At 33.9% G+C, this 21567-nt stretch overlaps 1 protein-coding gene across 3 annotated transcripts in view; it reads left to right on the top strand.

Annotated features, from left to right (window-relative positions):
- The window catches only part of PCDH15 (protocadherin related 15), a 952630-nt gene that overhangs the window by 201131 nt on the left and 729932 nt on the right, over positions 1–21567 (top strand). For all 3 annotated transcript variants that reach the window (XM_070262649.1, XM_070262641.1, XM_070262642.1), the window contains exon 2: positions 15376–15494. In XM_070262649.1, the coding sequence (XP_070118750.1) occupies positions 15404–15494 (91 nt within the window). In that variant the 5' untranslated portion in view covers positions 15376–15403. The remainder of the gene's footprint in view (positions 1–15375; positions 15495–21567) is intronic.

The raw sequence follows: 21567 nt of genomic DNA, 5'->3' as shown, positions 1-21567 counted from the left end.
ATGCATCTCAGTATGAGATGGTAAGTCAACACTCCAGGTTTGTTTTCCTAAGTTGTAGAATTTCATTGTAGAAGGGAGGAAAAATAAGCTTAAACAGTGACACTGAAGAGTGTCTCTGGAGACACACTGCTGAATTGTTGGTCTTTCATTTCTGTTTGGTTAGAAGCTCCTCTTTATTTTCATTCATCTCCTACCACTACATTTGCCACACAATACAAGAGAAATAGAGAACTCATCACTATTGTCCTTGGGGAGAAAACCTAACTTGCTTTCAAAAGGGAGCAAAACGTATAAAGAAGTGAATATATTTCATCAAAGTTCAATAACATATGTTTTGATTAGGTATATTTTATCTTGGCAGTTTAACATACATCTTTTAATATATCATGTTCACAAATAAACACATACACAGTGATCTTAGAAAAATGTTCTCAATCCATCAAGTATGTGTTTCCCTCAAGAATTAAAATTATACTCAAATTCAGAAGTTTACAAGTTACTAGAAAATGATTGTCTTAAAATTTGTTTTTAAGAAACTAAAGTAACAATACTTTTTAAAAATAAGCAACAGGGATTCATTTCAATTTGCAGTAGTATTTTGCTTCTATGCAAAAGTTTAAATAAAACTTTCGTTATCAAGCTGAGTATTTTCATTCTCTTATTAGATTTTTGTTCATTCTATAAACAAATCATTATTGCCAGACTCTTACCTCCTCTGTGATTACTGTTGCTTAAGAAAGCTTCATTCAGAAAGAAATTACCAGAAAATTATAGACATCAGCCACACTTAAAGTTGTTTAACATGACAGTTAGAATAGCTTTTTCCCTCCATGTATTACTTGACTGGTAGAAGATAGTGCAGGACTCAATTTTAGTTCTCACTCAAAGCATTAAAATTAGTCTATTGCTCATATATTTTCAAGAAAAGTGATATTTTAGAAGCTAATCTCTATACACAGTATTTCCCATTTTAATTAACAATGCCTCATAAAACAGTATGCTTTGCTAGTGCTTTTGTTTGTCTAAATCCTCTTTTGGTAAGCATCACGACATACAAGCGATTTTTTTCTCTTGAATACAGTAAACTCCAGAGAAAATTTCTAAGATTATTCTAACAAATTCCACTATATCATATATTTTACTATCTATATATATTTTGAAATTCACATTTATGACAAAAGTTGTACCAAATGTTTCTACAATTCTAACTATGTCATCAGGGCTTCATTGTTCTATTCAATCTTATATTGGCACTGTTTCCTGCCATATTTAGATATTATTTTGCTTTTAAAAAGTTATATTTTCTCCAAATATAATACTATATAGGCCTTCTCCTTTCTTTTTTTTTTTTATTTTGGTGAGGAAGATTCACCCTGAGCCAACATCTGTTGCCAATCGTCCTCTCTTTTTGCTTGAGGAAGATTTGCCCTGAGCTAACATCTGTGCCAATACTCCTCCATTTTGTATTTGGGGTGCCTCCACAGCGTGGCTGATGAGTGGAGTAGGTCTGCGTCCAGATCTGAACCTGTGAACCTGGGCCGCTGAAGCGGAGCATGTGGAATTTTAATGACTAGGCCATGTGCTGGTCCCTCCTTTCATCTTTATAATCACCTGCAAGATAACTTTCAAGGTGGTTTTAATAACATTCTGAAAGTCATTTAGAAAGGCTTCCTTTGAGTCCAATTTATTGAAAAATAGAAAAACCTACAGGGAACAAGTCTTAATGATTGCAATCATTTACTTCTTTTTCATTCTCTTTTTGTTGTTGTTTAATAAGTGGGGGAGCAATATGCATAACTTTACAATTAAGTATGCGCTTTCATTGGAAGGTGAGATGCCATTTGTATTGATGCTCACAAAATGGTAAGCAGAAAACACCAAAAGCTAGTTTAAAAGGTTGTCTAGAATCATCCATAAATCCTAAAAATTATAGAAAAAGCATAGGTAAATGTCATCTGTATGAGTTTAACCTGGAATTTTGTATGATTTTTAAAACTGCTCACGTGATTACAAAATGATAGCATAAATTGACACGAGACAAGAACAACATCTTCACTATGATGACTGTGCCCTAAAGGCACACTTACTTTGATACAGTAGCCGTGCAGCCAAGAAAATGTTTGTGAATATATATGTATGTGTGTATTATATGTGTATTAGTTATTAAAGTAACTACATGGCATTTCTGAAAATTTCATTTGAGAAAATTCTGACAATAACAGTCCTAAAGTTTCCGCCTAGGAGCCTGGGCAAACTGGTGCACCCTAAACTGTTATAATTCTCAAAGAATTTGACTATGAAAAGAGGTTTTGTGGGACATGATGATAGTACTGTTGCCCTAACTATATAGAGACAGCTGTGATTATGTAACTGGCATCCATGACAGACTCTCAAACCTGAGGTTTCAGACTTGCACCACGGGCTGGACAGCAGAAGCAGTTATGGTTTCTTTGGCCAACACTGTATGTTAAAAATAGTTTAACTTAAATAATTTATTGTTGCAAAATTCACGTTAAAATCTAGACATTCTGCTTTATCTAAAATATTGGAAGACCGAAAAAAAAAGGAAATATTTGTCCTTCCTCAAAGAAGCTAGTATCAATTTAAATTCAGCAGTCTCCAGCTCTCCATTTTCTCTCTGCCAGTTTCGCTTATTTACAATATCTTCCCAAACCTCGTAGTTTTATTTGTTTGTGATCCCTTCTTTAAACAACTGTGCTTACTTAGATTAAATAATGCATGTGACCTAATACACACATAAACACACACACATCTTCTTTCCCCAGTTTCTCTTTTCTACACCTTAACGTTCATTTTCATCCCACCACAATTATATCTTATCATTTTTTAATCTTCATACAGCCGCTGTTTACAAGCTATTAACAAAATATACTTTTGAAATGCATGACATTGCTGGATATAGACAGAGGTATGGAATTTGTTTCTTCTTCGAGTCTTCCTTTCACTCTACCGTTATCATTATTAAAATTGCAACTTCAAAGTCATCCATAATATCTGATTTCATCTTTGCCCATGGGGATCACATTAATAAGTTTCTAATCTTAAGACTTCTACTTCCTTTCATCCACAAAAATTCCTGATTCTGATTTATTCACCCATGTCTGAAAGGGGAAAGTGGGAGAAAAAAAAGTCCAGCTATTAATTTGCATGAAAGTTAGCACTTTTAATGATATTTTTTCTAAGAGAAATAGCTTGCTAAATCATGTGAAATAGGGGACTTTTCATAGTTTTGAAAGTTACATTGCATGCTTTATAATTAGTAATTAAAAACTTGAACCTTTAAACTTCTGCAATAATTTTTGAGGGGAAAGCATGACTTTATAAAATGATTATTGCTTAATTGGACAAGAATGCTAATTAAGTAGGAAAAAGCCCTATAATTTATATTCCCATGCATGCTTTGTTCAAGCCTTTGCTTTTGTTTTCCAAAAATTCTTCTTAAAGAAGGTACTTGTCACTTTCCATTACTTTTTCCATGTCAACAAAAATGTTAAAATAGTACTATCTGGCTTTTGTTCACTTTTTAAATTGACTTTTCTATGAAGACCCATATCAAAAATAGACATTAATATAGGTTACAGAAGGCTCTGCTAATATCAGCATACTCAGATATCGGGGGAATTTGTTCACTTTATTACTCAAAAAGCCTAACCTGCATGAGTAAAAGAAAATTATTTAAATCATGTTTGCCCCTTAAAAGTAAAGACTCTGATCATTGTACTAAGTTACCACTATTAGATACAGCAGAATTTTAAAATTACGGTGCTAGCTATCTTTTATAAGGAATGCTCTAAGATCAGCCAATGTTCCTTTATGTTTATCTGTCCTGCAAATATTAAGCAACCCTGCTAGAGGATTTAAACAGAGGATAGAAGTGAAGTAATGACAACATTCCATAGCACTTAGTTTGCCTGTTACTCATCTTTCCCCTCTCGAATCCATTCTACAGATCTCTACCAAGAAAATCTACATATCATCCTCTTCATGCATCTTCTTTTCTAAACATCTCAATGGGTCACTATTGCTATTGAAAAGAACCCCACTTCAGTAGCCTAGATTTTCCAGTCCCATATGATTTGTTTATTAATATGTGCTTTCAAAGTTGTCACTTGCTCGTCCACTATGTAGACTCTATTTCCAGGTAATCTTTTCTTAAGATTCTTTTTCCTCTGTTTTTTAACCTTATTCGTCCTACTTGAGTGATTTTGCCTCCTTCCTTTTTCCCACCTAGATCTTATTCAAACTTGGATGCCCTGTGGAAGTTCCATTATATTCGTGAAATAATTTTTGGCATTCCAGTTGTCAGCTGACACTTGCATCCATACTACTACCGAAGAACCATCTTTACTCTTTTCCTATACTACATACTATTGTTTATTATGTTTTGACTTGTATATCTTTTATTCTCCAAGCTAGTAATTCTTAAACAGTTGTCAATTTTTTTAAAAATCTGCCGCAGTGACTTGATGACCGTTAAAGAATTTACAATGTATGGGTTGATTGAAAATACAATATTGTTTTCTCTTTACAGTCTTTTCATAGCCATAATTTAATTTGTATTCATTTTATCATCAACATAAATATTCAAAACTTTACATTCTCAATTCAGTGCTATAATTTGCAAACATCCAAATATTTAAAATATTTTATATCTTATCTCTCTTGTCAGCTCTTTCAGCCACATATAAATTAGATATATTTTGATATAAAATTGTCCTATGATTATTTTTCTAGTTTCTAGAGAAATTGCTGCTTACCAGAACTTCTGTATAATAAAATAAAACTCAGCATTACGTTAAAATGCAGCCTCTTTAGGAAAGATCACAATGACTTTGATGGGTTTGTAGTGTAAATGAAGGCCTTACATGGCCCTTACATAGTCAGTTATTTTTCTAAGTCAAATTGCTCATCTTCAGACTTTTGCCATTTGAGAAGATTGAACACTTCCTTAATCATATAGGTCTATAAGATACAAGCAAAAAGCTTAAAATAATTGCGTCAAAACAAAGCTTTGACATATTTCTAAAAAACACTTTCTTATCTGTATGTCTTTCCCTGTTAAACTATTATTTGTGTTGCTATTTTTGAGATAATACTTTTGCATATATCCAAGACTATAAATTTCGCTTATAATTCCTTGGTATAAATAAGAAAAGCACAAAGTGAAATTAAACAGAACAATCTACCATTTGTTTATCAAAATTAGTAAAATATGTCTAACGATGTTAATAATAGTAATATCTATTATACTCAAAATATTCATCTTTAACAGTATTTTTATTAGTATCAAACATACAGATTTAGCTCTTAACAGAATTTTTCAATTTTAAAATATGATAAATGAAGTAGTTTCATTTCAATGTGCCAGGGATCTTACCTAAAAAATCCTGCAAAAACAATACAAAATAAAATGAGGATATGGAGTAGTTTCTGTACATACACTGACATAGTATGCAACTTTATGATCCCTGGTTAGCATTCATATAATGTGAACTATAAATAAAGCCTAGAAAAGGCGCAACTTCTAAGACCATTATTATAAGAAGGGGGGCAACTGAAGATGAACTTAGTTTCACTGATTCTACTTATACCTCACTTAGCAAATTATTTAAAACATATTTTCTAATCCATGCACATTAAATAAAAGTTATAAATAAAATTTATATAGTAGATATTGAAGCTACATAGTAAACAAACATTTTATTAATTAGAAGTCCTGTTTCCCAATCAGTGTTTACTCTAGCCTCTATTATAACATTTTAGTATTTAAGTAAATATTAAGTGATGTTTCCTATTATCACCAACTATATGTAATAAAAATGGCATGCTTTATTAAATGACTTTCCATGGTCTTAATGCAGGCAGGTTTGGAAGAACAAATGAAAAATTTAAAAACTACCGTTTGACATGTCATTAAACACTTGTAATTTTTTCTTAAAATTAGAACTGTCATAAACTTTCATCCTAAATCTATCACTTACTTAAAAAGTTATTATTTAAAACCATATTTCTTACCAAGCTTTAGCAATTGCAAATCAAGTAAAGTAATATGACTGAATTCTAGGACAGATTTTTTCAATTAAGGAAAAATAAAGAGATTTATCAGGAAAAATGAATTTTGTGTGTAACTGATCATATATAAAATAATTAAATCTTAGTGTTTCCATTTATTTTCAAACTGCAATTTATAGTGCAGAGTGCAATTTTCTAAATATTAAGAATTATTGTAATTTCTGTAATTTCCAACTTTATTTTAGTACATAATTGCACATAGCAAACCGATTTCCAATTTTACTTATCTAAATAAAATATTAGTGCTTTGTTTTTTAAAAGCAAATTGGAACATCATTCAAGTTTCCATAGTCTAAAACACAAGAGTAATTTGTGTGTATTGTCTAACTTTTTAGTTATGGCGTATAGCAGTTCTTTGTAACTCTAGCATTAAGGAACATATTTGTGCTTCCTACTTTTATTTTATACCTGTAAATTGGTTTATATTATCATTACTGAAATTGTTATTATGCTAGTAATATAAATACAATTAAAATATATTTTACTCTAAAAGGTTTGGCAGTTAAGGATATAGTTATATCATTCTGGTTAATTTGTTTTGTAAACAATCTTCTTAAAAGAACTTAATTCAAGATCCAAGAAATAGAATAAGGTAGTTAAAATTGACTGTTTGGGGCCTTTTATTCTTTAGTGATCTTATCACTTACAAGTAACTCCAGGAAAACAGTGTTTGTGCATGAGACTTCCATGTATACCTCACCACAGGCACCACTTATAGAATTTTTAATCGTTGTACCACAGTGCTGGAGGTTGTGTTGTTCATACACTTATTTCATTGAAACTACAATTGGTCTGTGCAAGATGACTTTCTTCTTTGTTGCGTGTATATTTCCCGCTTCAATTGTGTTTAATACTTCCATTCGCATCCTCAATCCCAGAAGTAACCATCATCTAAAGATTTAGAACAAACACTGAACTGATTGACATTTTGCATACATACATTTTTCATTAGATCCTTCTGTGTATTAATTTCTATTGCTAGATACGAATTGCTTAAAACAACTCACGTGGATCATCTCATAGTTTCCATGCATCAGGAGTCTGGCCACAACTTACCTGTGTCCTCTGCTTAGTGTCTTCCAAGGCTGCAATCAAGTGCCTGCTGATCTGCATTCTCATCTATAGCATTAATTGGGAAGAATCCCTTATAAAGCTCATTTAGATAGCTGGCAGAATGCACTTGCTTTTGGTTGTATGACTGAGGGCTGTTGTCTGGAGGCCACTCTCAGGTACAAGTAGTTACCTGTAATATGTCCCTCTCCATAGGCAGTTCTCAACATAAATATTTGCATCTTCAAGCTCAGATGGAAAATGTCTCTTTTTCCAATGTGCTAAGAGTGAGTCTTAAACAACTTAACTGAATCGGGGGATGGCATCTCATTACTTTCACCATATTCTATTAGTTATAGGGAAGTCGCAGATTCCACCTGCATACTATAGGAGGGGATTATAAAAGCGTGCAATTCATTGTGGGCCACTTTAGGGTGTGAGTCTCATACCCCATTAGACTGGAAACTCCACATGGACCATTATTTATTTATGTATTCATTCATTCATTCATTCATTCACTATTCATTCTTTCAGTTTTTTTCTCACACGTCTGTAGTTTCTGCATCTTATAAATTATACTGTCCAGAATCAGCATTCAATAAACAGGTACACAGTAAAACTTGAAAATGAATATTCTTTAGTGCTCCTATGATTTTTTTTTGTCGTTCAGGTTTTCATCTGTTAACTACAGCAGAATAAAATGGATTTTATTATCCTAATTTTAACAAAAGTCTCACAAGTTCTCACTAGTTTACCATTTATATGGCAAAGAAGTGCAGAGCTAGGAATGCGCCATGAGTCTCTCTCATCACAAAGTCAGGACTTTTTACTATAATACATCAAAAAAGTCACTTGCGGGGCCGGCCCAGTGGCATAGCAGTTAAGTGTGGACGTTCCTCTTTGGTGGCCCAAGGATCGCCAGTTCGGATCCTGGGTGCAGATATGGCACCTCTTGGGAAAAGCCATGCTGTGGTAGGCGTCCCACATATAAAATAGAGGAAGATGGGCATGGATGTTAGCTCAGGGCCAGTCTTCCTTAGCAAAAAGAGGAGGATTGGGAGTAGTTAGCTCAGGGCTAATCTGCCTTAAAAAAAAGAAAGAAAAAAAAAAAGTCACTGGCGTTTTCACACTTTCACCTTCAATCTCTCTTGACTGTCTTAATACTTTGATTTTTGTTAATGGATTTACTCTAAGAGAAAAATAATTTATTCATTAATCTATTTGTGTTTCTTGAAATGTTTAACCCTCATCAAACAATAATATTAGTCATAATCTGCTTCCTATGACAGAAATATTACACAGAACTCTCCTTCAGGCTTCCTTTTAAAACCATGCATACACTTTCCTGAGCTTTCAAATATAGTTTTAAATTTACTTGGTTATATTTTTATGTTAAGCACCCCACAGAGAAAATAATGCTTGAGCTTTTTCTATTTCAGAGTGCTGGCTCCTTTCAAACTAAGCTTTTTCTTGTTATTTTTCCAAGAAATTGTGAGAAATATCTTTATGTTTAAGACTAGCTTTTAGATTATAGTTCAGAAAACATGGATTCATTGGAAATCCCTTAAAATTGGAAATTAAAATTCATTGCTTCCCTAATTTAGAATCATTTTCCTAAAGTACTTTGAAATGATATGTTATGGCAAGTATGAAATATGGTACTTGCTCAATAGCAAAGTCATTGCAAGGAAACTAAACTGATTTATTTCTGCAGTAGAAGCAGAGAGTCTGACGTGTACTCAATATCATACAATAAATTCTTATTGAGTAAATGCATGTATAAACACTAGAAAGAGTATGCAATAAGATAGCAATAGTGGACATACATATTGAAATCCACTCTCTTTTTAAAATTTTGATTTATGCACATTTTATTAAGCAAACTAGTATGACTAGCTTATTATTATAAAATAATGGTTTATACTTGTATTGATTAAATTAAAAATTGACCTTTTTCTAGTAGGATACAATCTATAAATGTAAATAGGCTAATTACATTTGTCAGTAATTTGTTTTCTTGGTGAGGAGTATTACCCAAAAAGAAAACCAATATCTCTTCCTCCTTTATTAGAGTTTTATGATTAAAACTACCATTTAAAAAAGGGTAGACCCTTGCTGTCATGTTGTTACTGATTGAATTTTCTAAAGGTGCACCAAAGTTTGTAGAAGAATGTCCAAACTTGGACTTTCCTTATGTATATCATGTGGTTTCAGGAAATAATGTATTTTCAGTTAAATCAGTCTCGTTTAATGTTTACAACTATTGAGTATATAATTAAAATGTTTAAAACTGAAATTCAGCACATTGTCTATAAATAATTGCAGTGACGGCAAGATTAGTTCCTATGGATTTCTTCTCTTCCGCATTTTGAAATTATTTTCATCAGCTTTCTTTGATTCTACCACATTGAGAATGTATGTGTATATATAAATATATATATATAGTGAGAGTGTGTGTATGTGTGTTTATATATATGTATATATACGGAGAGAGAGCAAGAGCACAAATAAATATACATTTTAAAGTGGACAGCCAAGGTATACTCAGACGTTGTGGCATGTCAACAAGCTGTAAGCTCCAGCAAAGATCAGATAAGCCTGATTTGTCTGGGCCAGGCTGGTGAGGAGCCTTAGATCTCACAGTGCCCAGTGAAAACATAGGTTAATTTACTGCCCTTGCCTGGAATTAGCTACAGTCTGGCCATTTCTGTCCTTGAAGCAGAATCCAGCTCATGACTGAAAGAAAATATAAATGAGAGATAATATCATTATTTGTATATGGATAGTATAAATTTCAATAAAATATCAATGTATTTCTGTACATAGATTTTATGTGTAAAAATGTGATATAAAGTTATATAAATATATTTTACTATATTTTATATTACACAAAATATGATATACTTTGTATTACATAGAAACATATTTCATTATATCTTCTATATTATATGAGTATATTTTATAAATATATCATATGTAGGTATGTAATATAAAAGTATAAACAAATATATTCTAGATATATTTAATACAAATTACATATAAATTATAATAATGGAAAAAGTATAAAGTAATCTAGAAAGAGGGCATATATCTGAAAGAATCTCTGAAATTTATTTCTTGAAGTTCATATTACAGAGAAAGAAAGAAGCAAAAGAAGATTCATCCAGTCATGCATATGAGTGATAACGATTCTCTGGAGCAATGAAAATCTTCTTGATGTTTCCCACCATGGTGAGGTGGAGGAGAGCTTTCCAACCAGTCAGTTAAGGAAATTCATATTTGGTGTGGGGAGATGTGGTGACTCTGGAAAGCCTCGTGCTTTCAATCTGATAGCTGAGGCTGCTTTGAAGGAAGTTTGCTTTATTCTAGCATGTAGACAGTATATATTTCTTGTAAGGAATACTGAACTGTGACAGGTTTCATTTTTATAGCTCTATCTAGATGCTGTCAGAGACAGGAGGCACCAGAGTTTGAGTGAACAGACTGTTGAAGGGCAGATGCATGTGTCCAAGTCCCGCTTCACAGAGAGATTCCAGCTTCCTGCCTGACACGGTATTGATAGGGGATTTCTCAACACAGTATTGGCAGCAGGCTCCAAACTTTGATATATCAAGGAAATTAGTGGTTTTTCACATAGCAGTCAGAGACAGAAGCTAAAAAGATAGTTGACGTTGTCAAAAATATTTCAGTGGGAAAACCACCGTGATGTCAACTGTGGCTGCTTTTGTCATGTGCCACCGCAACCAACTCGGATGCAGCGATCAGAGATAAACACGTGAAGGGCAGAGCTTTGTGCATTGCCAGCCTTGAAATTTATGCTGCTTGAAAGTAAAACGTGGTGAAAAACCTTTTTTCTCCTTCCAAGAGATGAACAGCAATCTGTACTCAGGGCAGTAGATGCCATCAAGGGTGCTTTCAGCCAGGGCTGTTGGAATAAGCACTCTTTCCTTGTAAAGTTCTCCTTCAGTTACATTATCAGAAAACATTCTGGTTTCTTCATATAATCTTACTTCATTTTCTCAACGACAATCAAGTGTAAAGTGACAGTATAAAATTTTTAAAATGCAAACTGATATTTTCATGTTACTTACCTTTTAACATGTTATGTAACTTGTTTATGCGTAGTGTTTGTCTATCTTCATGTTGAATGTAGGATTCTTGAGGGCAGAGATATGAGTGGGCTTTTTATATTGATATTTTCCAACTACCTGGATGAGTGAGTGGTACTTCATAGACTCTCCATGAATGCTTGTTGAACAAATGAATTTCTGAGAGCATGGAATGCCATGGAAATGAATGTGAGCTTTATCTGGTGGGGGATACAAATGATGTGAAATTCATACTTGGTATATTGCATCCTGAATAATTGTGGTAAAATATTCTTAAGCCTACAGAAAACACCTTGAAAATTTCAGGAAATTCAAGCCACTTACATGTACTACTATAACGTAACTGGGAAAGCTGTTTTCTTTCCCAATATTTTTAACAAGACAATACTATTCCCAAATCGCTATTGCAAAACCATATCTTTATTAGCTATACCAGAGTGTTGAATATGCCAATTAAATTATCTCCTGAAAACCAAGTGCAATGAACTTACTGATGGGTCAGTTACATTCCTTTTAAGAACTAGACATGCTTTAGATTGCCAGAGCATAATGTTATTGGCCAAGGAGATCTGGGGGGAAAATTTGTACTTAGAGAACAATGGCAGAGTTTGATATGGAATTTATTATAAAGGTACAACATTGGAGGTGTTGTTTGAAATGCCTTCATTTACCTACAATCATTTAACAAGATTTGGGGTTCCATCTCCCATAAGAACTTTGTCTGTAATTCTAGAGATTGTAAAACTAGTAATGAAATGGTTGCTTGTCTAAAGTGTTCTATCTGTTCCAACTTATTTGATGACAGAAGTACCACTGGAAAGTAGACTGTCATGTGAGTGGCACAATAAGTCTATTGAACATGCTGGTCCTTAGTCTTTTGACTGGAGAATCCTAGCATCTTTCCAGGAGGTATCTTCTCATTATGTCTTTATTTAGAAGGCAGGATTTTCTTAAGTCAGTATGTGCTCTATGTTTTGGGGTATCAGGTTGATGTGGTGAGTCATAACTTTCGTTCAGGTTGCTATAAATATTGAGCCCATTAAAATTATTAAAATTGCAAGGCTGGCCCAGTGGCGCAGTGGTTAAGTTCACACATTCTGCATCTCAGCAGCCTGGGGTTCGCCAGTTAGGATCCCGGGTGCGGACATGGCACCACTTGGCACGCCATACTGTGGTAGGCGTCCTACATATAAAGTAGAGGAAGATGTTAGCTCAGGGCCAGGCTTTCTCAGCAAAAAGAGGAGGACTGCCAGTAGTTAGCTCAGGGCTAGTCTTCTTAGGAAAAAGAAAAAAAAGAGAAAATGATTAAAATTGCTTTGGAAATAATGCAGACAAATTGAAGAGTAGAAAAAATAGAAAAGTTACTCTCTTTCTCATTATTCCAAAATAAACAAGTGTAACACATTCTCCAGAATATTCTTATTACTCCAGGTGGTAAGTATTGTATCTATTCTAAATGAATTTTTATGCAAGTTTTTATTGTAATGTTCTCAAAAATATAAATATGATCCTCTAAGAAAAATGTGCAGGATCACATATCAAGACGTTCTATTTCTGGAGATACAATAAAAACAATGGCTTTAATGATTTTAAAATTATGACCCATCAGGTTGTTTTCATCTTGAAGGCTGTTAAATGAAACCAAATGGTTTGAATCAGAAGCAAAAAAAAAAAATAGCATATTTGTAAAAACATAATAGTGAAAACTAAGCTGGTAAGAGGGAAGTCAAGGTGGTAAGTTAAGGACCCACCAAGGAACACAACTTAGTCTTTTTGCCATTTGTAAAGATATTGCTTTTCCTCTAAGTTTTTTCTAATAAATATCCTTTAAGTGTTTTTTCTTTATTTTTTAATTTTAAGCACTATTTTCTGTTTCTTAATCTTGTCATTTACAAAAAAAAAGGAACTGAAGCCATTATTTGCCTAAATTTTAGTAGGGCTCTGCTCCAGGTTTGGGAGGAGGGAAGCAATATTGCTCCCTAAGGGTACAGGGCAGCGATACAGCTGGCCGTCTAGGCCTCAGATCCCTCGAAACCTTCTGAACCACGTGTCCTCTTGGAAATTTTCTGGTCCTTTTCTGTTATGGAATGAGCAGGTCCATTCTGTTATGGAATGATGAGATGATGGGATGTCATCTTGGTAACCTTGAGCTGGTGAGCATGACCTTTTCTCCACAGAACCGAGATAATAACACCTACCTTAAAAACTGTGCTAAAGACAGATAGAGAAAATATTTGTTTAAGCACTTTGAAGATTCTGCAGATGCTGAGTCAAAAATACCCATATTAAGCTCTATGGAGTACTCACCCTGTTTGAGGCGCTATTCTGAGTGTATATTTATAGCCATTTACTTGTTTAATCTTCAAAATAAACATGAGGTAGTTACTATTTTATCTCCACGTTAATGACAAGGAAAGTGAGACAGAGATGCTATTTAATGTACTCAAAGTCATATAACTGGTAAGCTGAAGAACTTGAATTTAAAAAGAAGCCACACTCTCATCCATTGCTCTGACAACTACTGACATTAGTCAGTTTTAGTTTTCTTTTTCCTGCAAGTGAGCATAGATCATTATGTTCTCTTGATATCTAACGATGGGCTCTTCTTTGGGCTATCTGTGCCTGGAAGTTATAAAAGTAGAGTCTGCGTCCTTTACCAGTTAGGGGAAAAAATGTGTGAGAGCCAGGTAAAAAGAAGGCTTTCTTTTTAGATAAAGAAACACAAGAAGAATAGATTCTATTTTTAAATGTGTGTGATCTAGTGGAGTGACCTTTGAGATTTAAGGAATGTGTATTCCATGAGTAAAAAAAAAATTGAGCTTGCCCTTTTAATATAATTTTAAAATAAATCACATATATTTGTATATGCTGTTGTGCAAATAAACTTTATAAAACACACAAAAAATAAAACAGAAACATGGATGGAATAAAATGCATGTGAAAACAGAATTCAAGTATTCCTTTGTACATTCTTGTGAACCTTATCCACAACTGGTCTAGGAGAGAGAACCCTGGGCAGGAGTCATAAACTGAAGGATCTCAGGGAACAATATGGCCTGCCAGAAGCATTTAGTTTATAAAGAGGATTGGACAATCATCTAAACACTGAGCAATCTCACATGGAAATTTGGATTTATACCATCTTCTGGAAAACCAGAATGACTTGTCAACACTGGTTTGCATTCCCATATGACAGCCATTGAAGGATGCTGAGCATCTGCTCTTCCCTTCAGATAAACCCGGGACTACACAGTGTAGCACAGCCTTCACCGTCCCTCTTGTCTCTTAAGGCTAATTCACCCTTTTGTCTTCTTGTCCCCTGTAGGCATTTGAATTTGGAACCTCTGAATCAGAGAAACAGACTTCCTATCTCTGTGATGCTATGATCTATAATCAGGGTCACTTTGAGCAATTCCATGTGAATAATTTCTTCAATTTACAAGGAAACTGAACACATCATTCTTTCAGCATGACTTTCTGGTGTGCTCACTGACCGCTAATATCTCATTGAGTTTCTTTACTTATTGGGAGTTAGCAAAGAAAAACAAAAGAATTAAACTGAAATTAATTCAAATGCTTCAAAAGACAGATGTGGTAAAAATTGATGCTTTATCCTTATTCTTAGTTGGCATAGTCAAGTCACTCTCTTATCACTCTACCAGAAAGGAATTAGCATTTCACTGATGGGTTTTTCTACTTGATTGTGTAAAACAAATGTCCATTGAAATTTTCATGTAGTTTCACCATCTTAAATTACTGTAGAACAACTTATGGTATAGACAAGATAAATTTAGTAACAAACTGATTAACATTTGATTCACTCACTGGGTCTCAGTTTTAAAGAGGGTGTGGTTCCAATATTATCAGTATGTTAACTTCTCAACTTACTTGCTTGAAAAATAAATAACAGAAAACTGTCCTTACTTCGAAATTGCTGGTCTGCAAATTCATGTAGATAAAGGATTCCAGCGCATTAAACAAGTGTGTTACTTTGTTAATGGATAGCATGGCACAGGTAATTAACTATGAAGTCATTAAGGCTTTTCTACGCTGTGACGGTTGTGTTTACCTGTAACAGATTAATGAACCTGTCAAATGTGTCTTCTCTCTCTTGTTATTTCAGATCAGCCTTGAGTGGAATTTGACAGAAGATGTTACAGCAGTTTTATCTCTGGAGATGGTTAGCTTCAGGGATTATCCTTGGCTCTCTCTTCGCAATCAGCTTGGGCCAGTATGATGATGGTAAGGCTGCTTTGAGTCTGACCTTTAGAGTTAGCCAGATTTCTGTTATTAAACGGAAAATGAAACACACTGCAGAAAATGAATAATGCTAATTTGTAGTTCATTTCTAAAGGTTAGTAGCTCCATGCAATAATTTACCTTAATTAAAATAATCTTACAAAAGTGGCATCCAAAGTACTTTGTTTGTTAATAAGGACTGCAGAATGGTAGAAAATTCAACACAAGTAAGTGCTCTACATGGACACTTACTCATTCTCACTAAGGGAATGCTTAACTGCTATGCAAAAAATAAATTTTAAATTTTAGTGCCTAACCCTCAAACAAACACAAACAGTGGTCTCAAATAAAGCTTAGCAGTGGAAAAGATACCACGATTTCCTATGAGAAAAGATCTCTGAAGGACTGAAAAGTAGAAACCGTAGGTGCTTTTAGTGTTATTGCTTTAATTGGCAATGTGTTATTTCGTCTCCCACTATTTTATTTGGAAAGAGTGAAAACATGTAAAAGACTTGGCAATCAGACTTTGTAAGTCATTTCCTACCAGTAAGTCAGTCACTAAAATGATATATCAGTCATCCAGCTACTTAGGGACCACTTACATCATGTCTTCAGTGGCCCAAATGTGCCCATCTTGGATATTTTCATATTGGAGGAATCTGTCTTTGAATACCACATAATGAGAGTTAGGAAATACATAATACTCTAAGCTTAAAGGAAGAAAAAAAATGGACAAATATCCTCATCCTAGAGCTCAAGAAAACTGAGTTTTGTACTCTTCTATGTTTTTGAAAAAATTTTCATTGTTTTTAAAAATTTTTCACTATTTTTACTCAATATTTGTTCAACATTCAGGGTGCATAGGCGGTTTCCTGATCTTTTTTATAGTTGCTCTTAGTGGTAGCAAAGAATGTGAACTTTTTTATGCTTTGCTGGGCTGAATTGAATGATCTGAGGATAGATGACTTAATTTGACTTTATTGCAAACAATGTTCAAATTGTGCACTTATTAAGACATTCCCAGTCCTCCACAGTTAGAAAACTATGCCTCTTTTGGGATTTGCAGAATAATTCACAATAACAACAATTTTCATAAAGTCAACACCCTGAAAAGTTCTGCTAATTAGCACAGTGTTCACTTCAAGTGCATCTGAATTTAATGCTCATGTTGTTACCATTTATGGAGATTGTGAATCTCCAGTCTAAAAACAAATTTTAAAAAATAATGTAACTAGTTCTTTGAAGCAAAAGTAAAAATCAAAGAAACTTAAAAGAGTGTGACTTTATGTTAAAAGAATGCATTTTAAGTGGTACCCCAGGAACAGATGACAAATCGGGATGTTGAGATTTCTTTGTCATCAGACATTCTATTTTTGTTCATATTTAGTGTTCACACTTAGCAAGGAAGGGGTCGCTGTCAGTGTACACATTAGACAGTCACAAACCCTTTAGTTCTTAGCGATGTAATTTAGGTTATCAGAGGAAATCACTCCTGGTTTAACCTGTAATGTGATGGATTGGCTTCCTTAACAAGTTCATTATAGCTCTTAGTCTTCCTAAATGTGCTCAAGTAGCCTGCAAAAGAAGATTACCAGGTCACTCTTGGCCATCAAGCAGTCTGCTTTCTGAAGCAGAGTGCCACTTCACACCTGCCAGGGGTGGGCTACAGTGGGCTGCCCCCTGGAGTCCTGCACGGTGAAGACTCCCCTACAGCCACAGTTAGAAAGCCTTCTCAATTCTCTCCTCCTCGAGGTAGGTGACTCAGTTCTTAAGAAGACTGAAGGGATAGGCGCTGTGGCAGAGAAATGTAAACTTATTGCAATGTTTTATAGAGATTTCTTAATTGTATGTGCTTTTCAGCATTCCTTCCACACTTGCATCCTCCAATGTGCCCCCAGAGGTAATAACACAGTCTATTCACTTAGGTACTCCCCAGGCCTTTCTTCTCTCAGACCCCTCTCAATTAGGGACTCTTGACATCACTTTTGTTCAGTTTTCAGGTATGGGTGCCTGAAAATGGTTTTCATAATTACTATTTTTTTGAATCTGTATAAAATTGTGAGCCCATACTATATAGGAATGAAATCAGAATTCAGTACAGCGTGGATAACACAAAATAACACTAAATTGGAATATGTGATAAGAATTTCTTGAAGCAATTTTTTTTTACCCAAATGCTTGGGAATGCAGGGATGTGGTTAGATGGAAGGAAGACAACGGTAATGATCACAAACATGATAGAAATATGAGAGAAAAAGTGAAAATGAAAGGAACACTTTTGCCATAGATAATCCACTGGTTGGATTAGTCTCTTAGGATAGTTAACAACTGATTTATGTTCATAGTTGGGATTTTCAGATAGAGAAAAATGAAGGAGAAAAATTTTAAACTACCCTAAGTCTATCAGTATAACAGTCTACATTTTTCCTATATTAAATAATAGGATTCTTCTGGACTTTTAAGAATAGTTTCCTATGCTTTTCTATGCATTTCCTTAATTAGGCAAAAGGGAGTTGGAAGGAAAAAAAAGATACTGTTTATTTAATAAATATCTTAACCTAAAATGGAATATTCTAGTCTTACCCAAATGTGTGAAACTGCTTCCAAGAAAAACATACTGTATAATTATTATTTTTAATATTTTATAATTACTTGAGGACTTGGCTAAGTTTTCAGTCTTTTTACATTTCTCATTCAAATTGCTGGGATAAGGTTTTAGATTCAGTAACAAAATTTGTAGATGGCCTATTCCATAATGGACATTTCATTTTTTTGATTACTACATATCTAAGCAAGCACTAATAATGTAAGTGAGATTGATAGTATTATATTAAATTTAAAAAGTCAGAATTTAGCCAACTGATAGAAAATTAGAAAACATAATAGATTAGAAGTTTATGGTATTTTTCTCCTCCTCTCCATAAGAAAGCCTTAGGATTGATATTTTAGCGTATAGTTTTATGCATTACCAATCATGACAATTTTATTCGAATGGGAGCATGAGAAGGAAGTGTCATGAGAAGCAGGGCCATCTGCTAAGTTGTATGTTGTGTGAGATAAAAGATATGTAAAATATATACCTTGTTCTAACATATTATTCATAGTGAGGTAAATTAACCAAGTTGTCCACGGGGTTTATGTTTTTGTTTATTTTGGTTTGATTTTGAGTTCATGAATGAATGATGAAAGGGAGGGAGAGAGAAGAAGAAAGTAAAATTATATATGGGTAATGGGTATGTTTTATTTTAATTTTTGTTATTTCCTCTGCATTTTCAAATTGTCCATATTGAATATATATTACTGCCATAATCAGATAGGAAAGGTATTTGTTGAAAAACAACTTTATGTCATAACATTATGCCCAACTTTGAACCAAAATGTTAGAGTGTTACTTTTAAAAAGATATATGTGCCAATGAGTATGTGTGTGTGTGAGAGAGTGTGTGTTGAAGACAGACAGAGAGAGAAAGAGAGAGGGCAGACCGCAAACCACAAAAGCCAACATGAGTTTATTAAGGAAAGGCTTCTCCCTGGCTGCTGGAGCATTTAGCCTGGAAGCCAAAAATCTTTCATCTTGCCCTCGAGCTGTTACATAAATTAGCATATATCTATGATGTGAATGGAACCCTCACATAGTGCACAACCAGAACAACTATATGGGGGGACCTTGTTTATAACCTCGAAAGTCACAACACTTCCTGAGGCTTGGTGCCCTTATAAATAATAATAACTCTCTGAAACTTGATTTTATACAGTTTAGTGCTGCACCTGACATATGGCTAATGTTTACTGAAAAAAAATTCTTTTTATTGCTATTATTATTTCTCATTATTTCTAAATTATTATACTTTTAAAAATAAATTTAGATATTTATTTATAAATGAATACTTTGTGATCCTCTGCACTATATGTGTATTCTTTCTTCATCTCTCTCCAAATTTACCAAACACCTTGAAGACTTAACTTTGTTAAATTACATTTTATTCTTAAAAGTATTAATGACTATACCCTTTCATTTTTATCAATGCATCCAGAGGTCATGAAGTAGAGTGCCACTGGCTTATGCTAATTAGACTTAGAAGAGAATGACAGACACATTATGATGCTGATCATAGAATCATAAGGAAAACCTCACTACCCAGTGAGCTGAAACACATATTTCTGAGCAAGATGTTTCAGCCCTTTAGATGCCTTAAGAAGAGATGGTTAAACAAACGTAACAGCTCTACAAGAATAGTTCAATGCTCTTAAAGATCCCTGTCACCGGGCTGTCATAGACTGTCGCATGGAGCACTGTTGTGGTAATATCTGTAGTGCCTCGAGGACTGCGTGCTCTATTTGTGGGACATTCACCGTCTCCCCTGCATTACGCTGAAAATCTTAAAAAAATTCCTTATCCCTTGATTTTGTTATTTATAAGCTTAATGTAGGTTATCTTCATCTTCTTATCTTTCTCTGAACATAGGACAATGCAATAATTTCTTATGAGTCTGTTTCAGTTATAATCAAATTAAATTAAAGGTGATTATTGGAGACTGTACCTAAGTAATTTTCAGTGAACTTGGTTGTCTCTGAAACTTCTTAATCCCTCATTTAAATATGATTCTTCAGATAGCATACATAGAAATGGAACAAATATATGTGCACAGACACGCACATGTATATAGTACATAGATAATACACATCTTAGACAAAAATAAAACCATGTACTGCATACATTTTTATGCAAATTGTTATCTTAATATGTTGTAGACATCTTTTCATTGAAAGGAATACCCCTTTCAGGTATTCCGTTTTATAGAGTGAATTTTTATTCTGAGAGTTTAAATTCAAGTTTTGTTTCCCCTACAGGCTTAGTTAAAATCCTGAATGTTTGTCTTTATTTTTTGAAGCTTTGTAAGCTATTAGATTTATATACATTGTCTAGGTTACATTATAATGTGACATTTAGAATGGGATGACAAGAAAGAGCATTGTTAGTCTCAATGCTTACTCCAATAAAGCTTTCCTAAACAATCTAACTTTCATCTCTAGATGAAAGCTTGGCTGTTCCTTTTTTTAGGTTGTACTCACACTTGTATTTCTCGTCACTTCTTTTCTGAAGGTGGGTAATCTTGTGGATGACTGTACCCTCAAAATGGATTTAGTTTTAGAGCAAAGGTTTGAAAGGATATGTCTTTTCTTGTTTCAACAACAATTTCCCACTAAGCAAGTTCAGAAATATAAACTCTGTGTCTTCTCTAAGCTCTGACCTTGTGGCTAGAAGGATTACTTCAATAGCTTTTGTATATACCAGTAGTAGGCTCACTCAAAACGTATTTGCATATCCTGGAAGGCCAGAGAACTAAAGAACCAGAAATAAATAAACTCTGATAAACAGAAGACCAATTATCGTACTTAGAAGATTCTTTGCTAGCATGCGCATGCATGCGTGCGTGCACACACAAAAAGGTTATTTCTCAGATAACTTAGAATAGCAAAGTACTGATGCTTCAGATACTCTCATTTGTCCTGTTGAGACAAGGAAAAGAAGTAAAAGGTCTAATTCAGTGTCTAAGCTGTGCAGATAAAATTAATGATAACTGGTATGGTAGATACTTCCCTTTGTGCTTTAACAACCTGAAAAATTTGAACCCATTGAAAAATAAAATGCTCACATCCTCGTTGCATGAAAAGGCAGAACTCATTTTAAATGTTCTTAATAGAAACAGAAATTGAGCAAAAATGTAATTATAATCTTGCTTGGCTCTGAGTCATCAATGACTCGTACAACTCATAATAGAGTGGCTTTTCTTAGTTGGATCTTTTCCTGTCAGATCTCTCTACTTGTCACCACCACTTCTTCACCAATTCCCTTAAGCTCTGCAATTTCGTTTTTCTCACAACTCTACTAAAACTGCACTCTCTAAGGTCTTCAATGACTACTTTCTTGCACAAATCCTGTAATTTTCTACCATTTCAGCAAACAGCATTATTGATCTTCCTTTCAGTAACTTCCTTTTTCTCAGACGTTCTTTGTACTGACTTTCTCTGATTGTCTACGTATCAGAGTTCTTCTTCATCTTCTTGGTGAATAT

Source organism: Equus caballus, chromosome 1 (genome assembly GCF_041296265.1).
Source record: "Equus caballus isolate H_3958 breed thoroughbred chromosome 1, TB-T2T, whole genome shotgun sequence".
Taxonomy (NCBI): Eukaryota; Metazoa; Chordata; class Mammalia; order Perissodactyla; family Equidae; genus Equus; species Equus caballus.
Note: the sequence above shows the minus strand (reverse complement) of the source record. Positions and strands in the feature narration are given on the sequence as shown.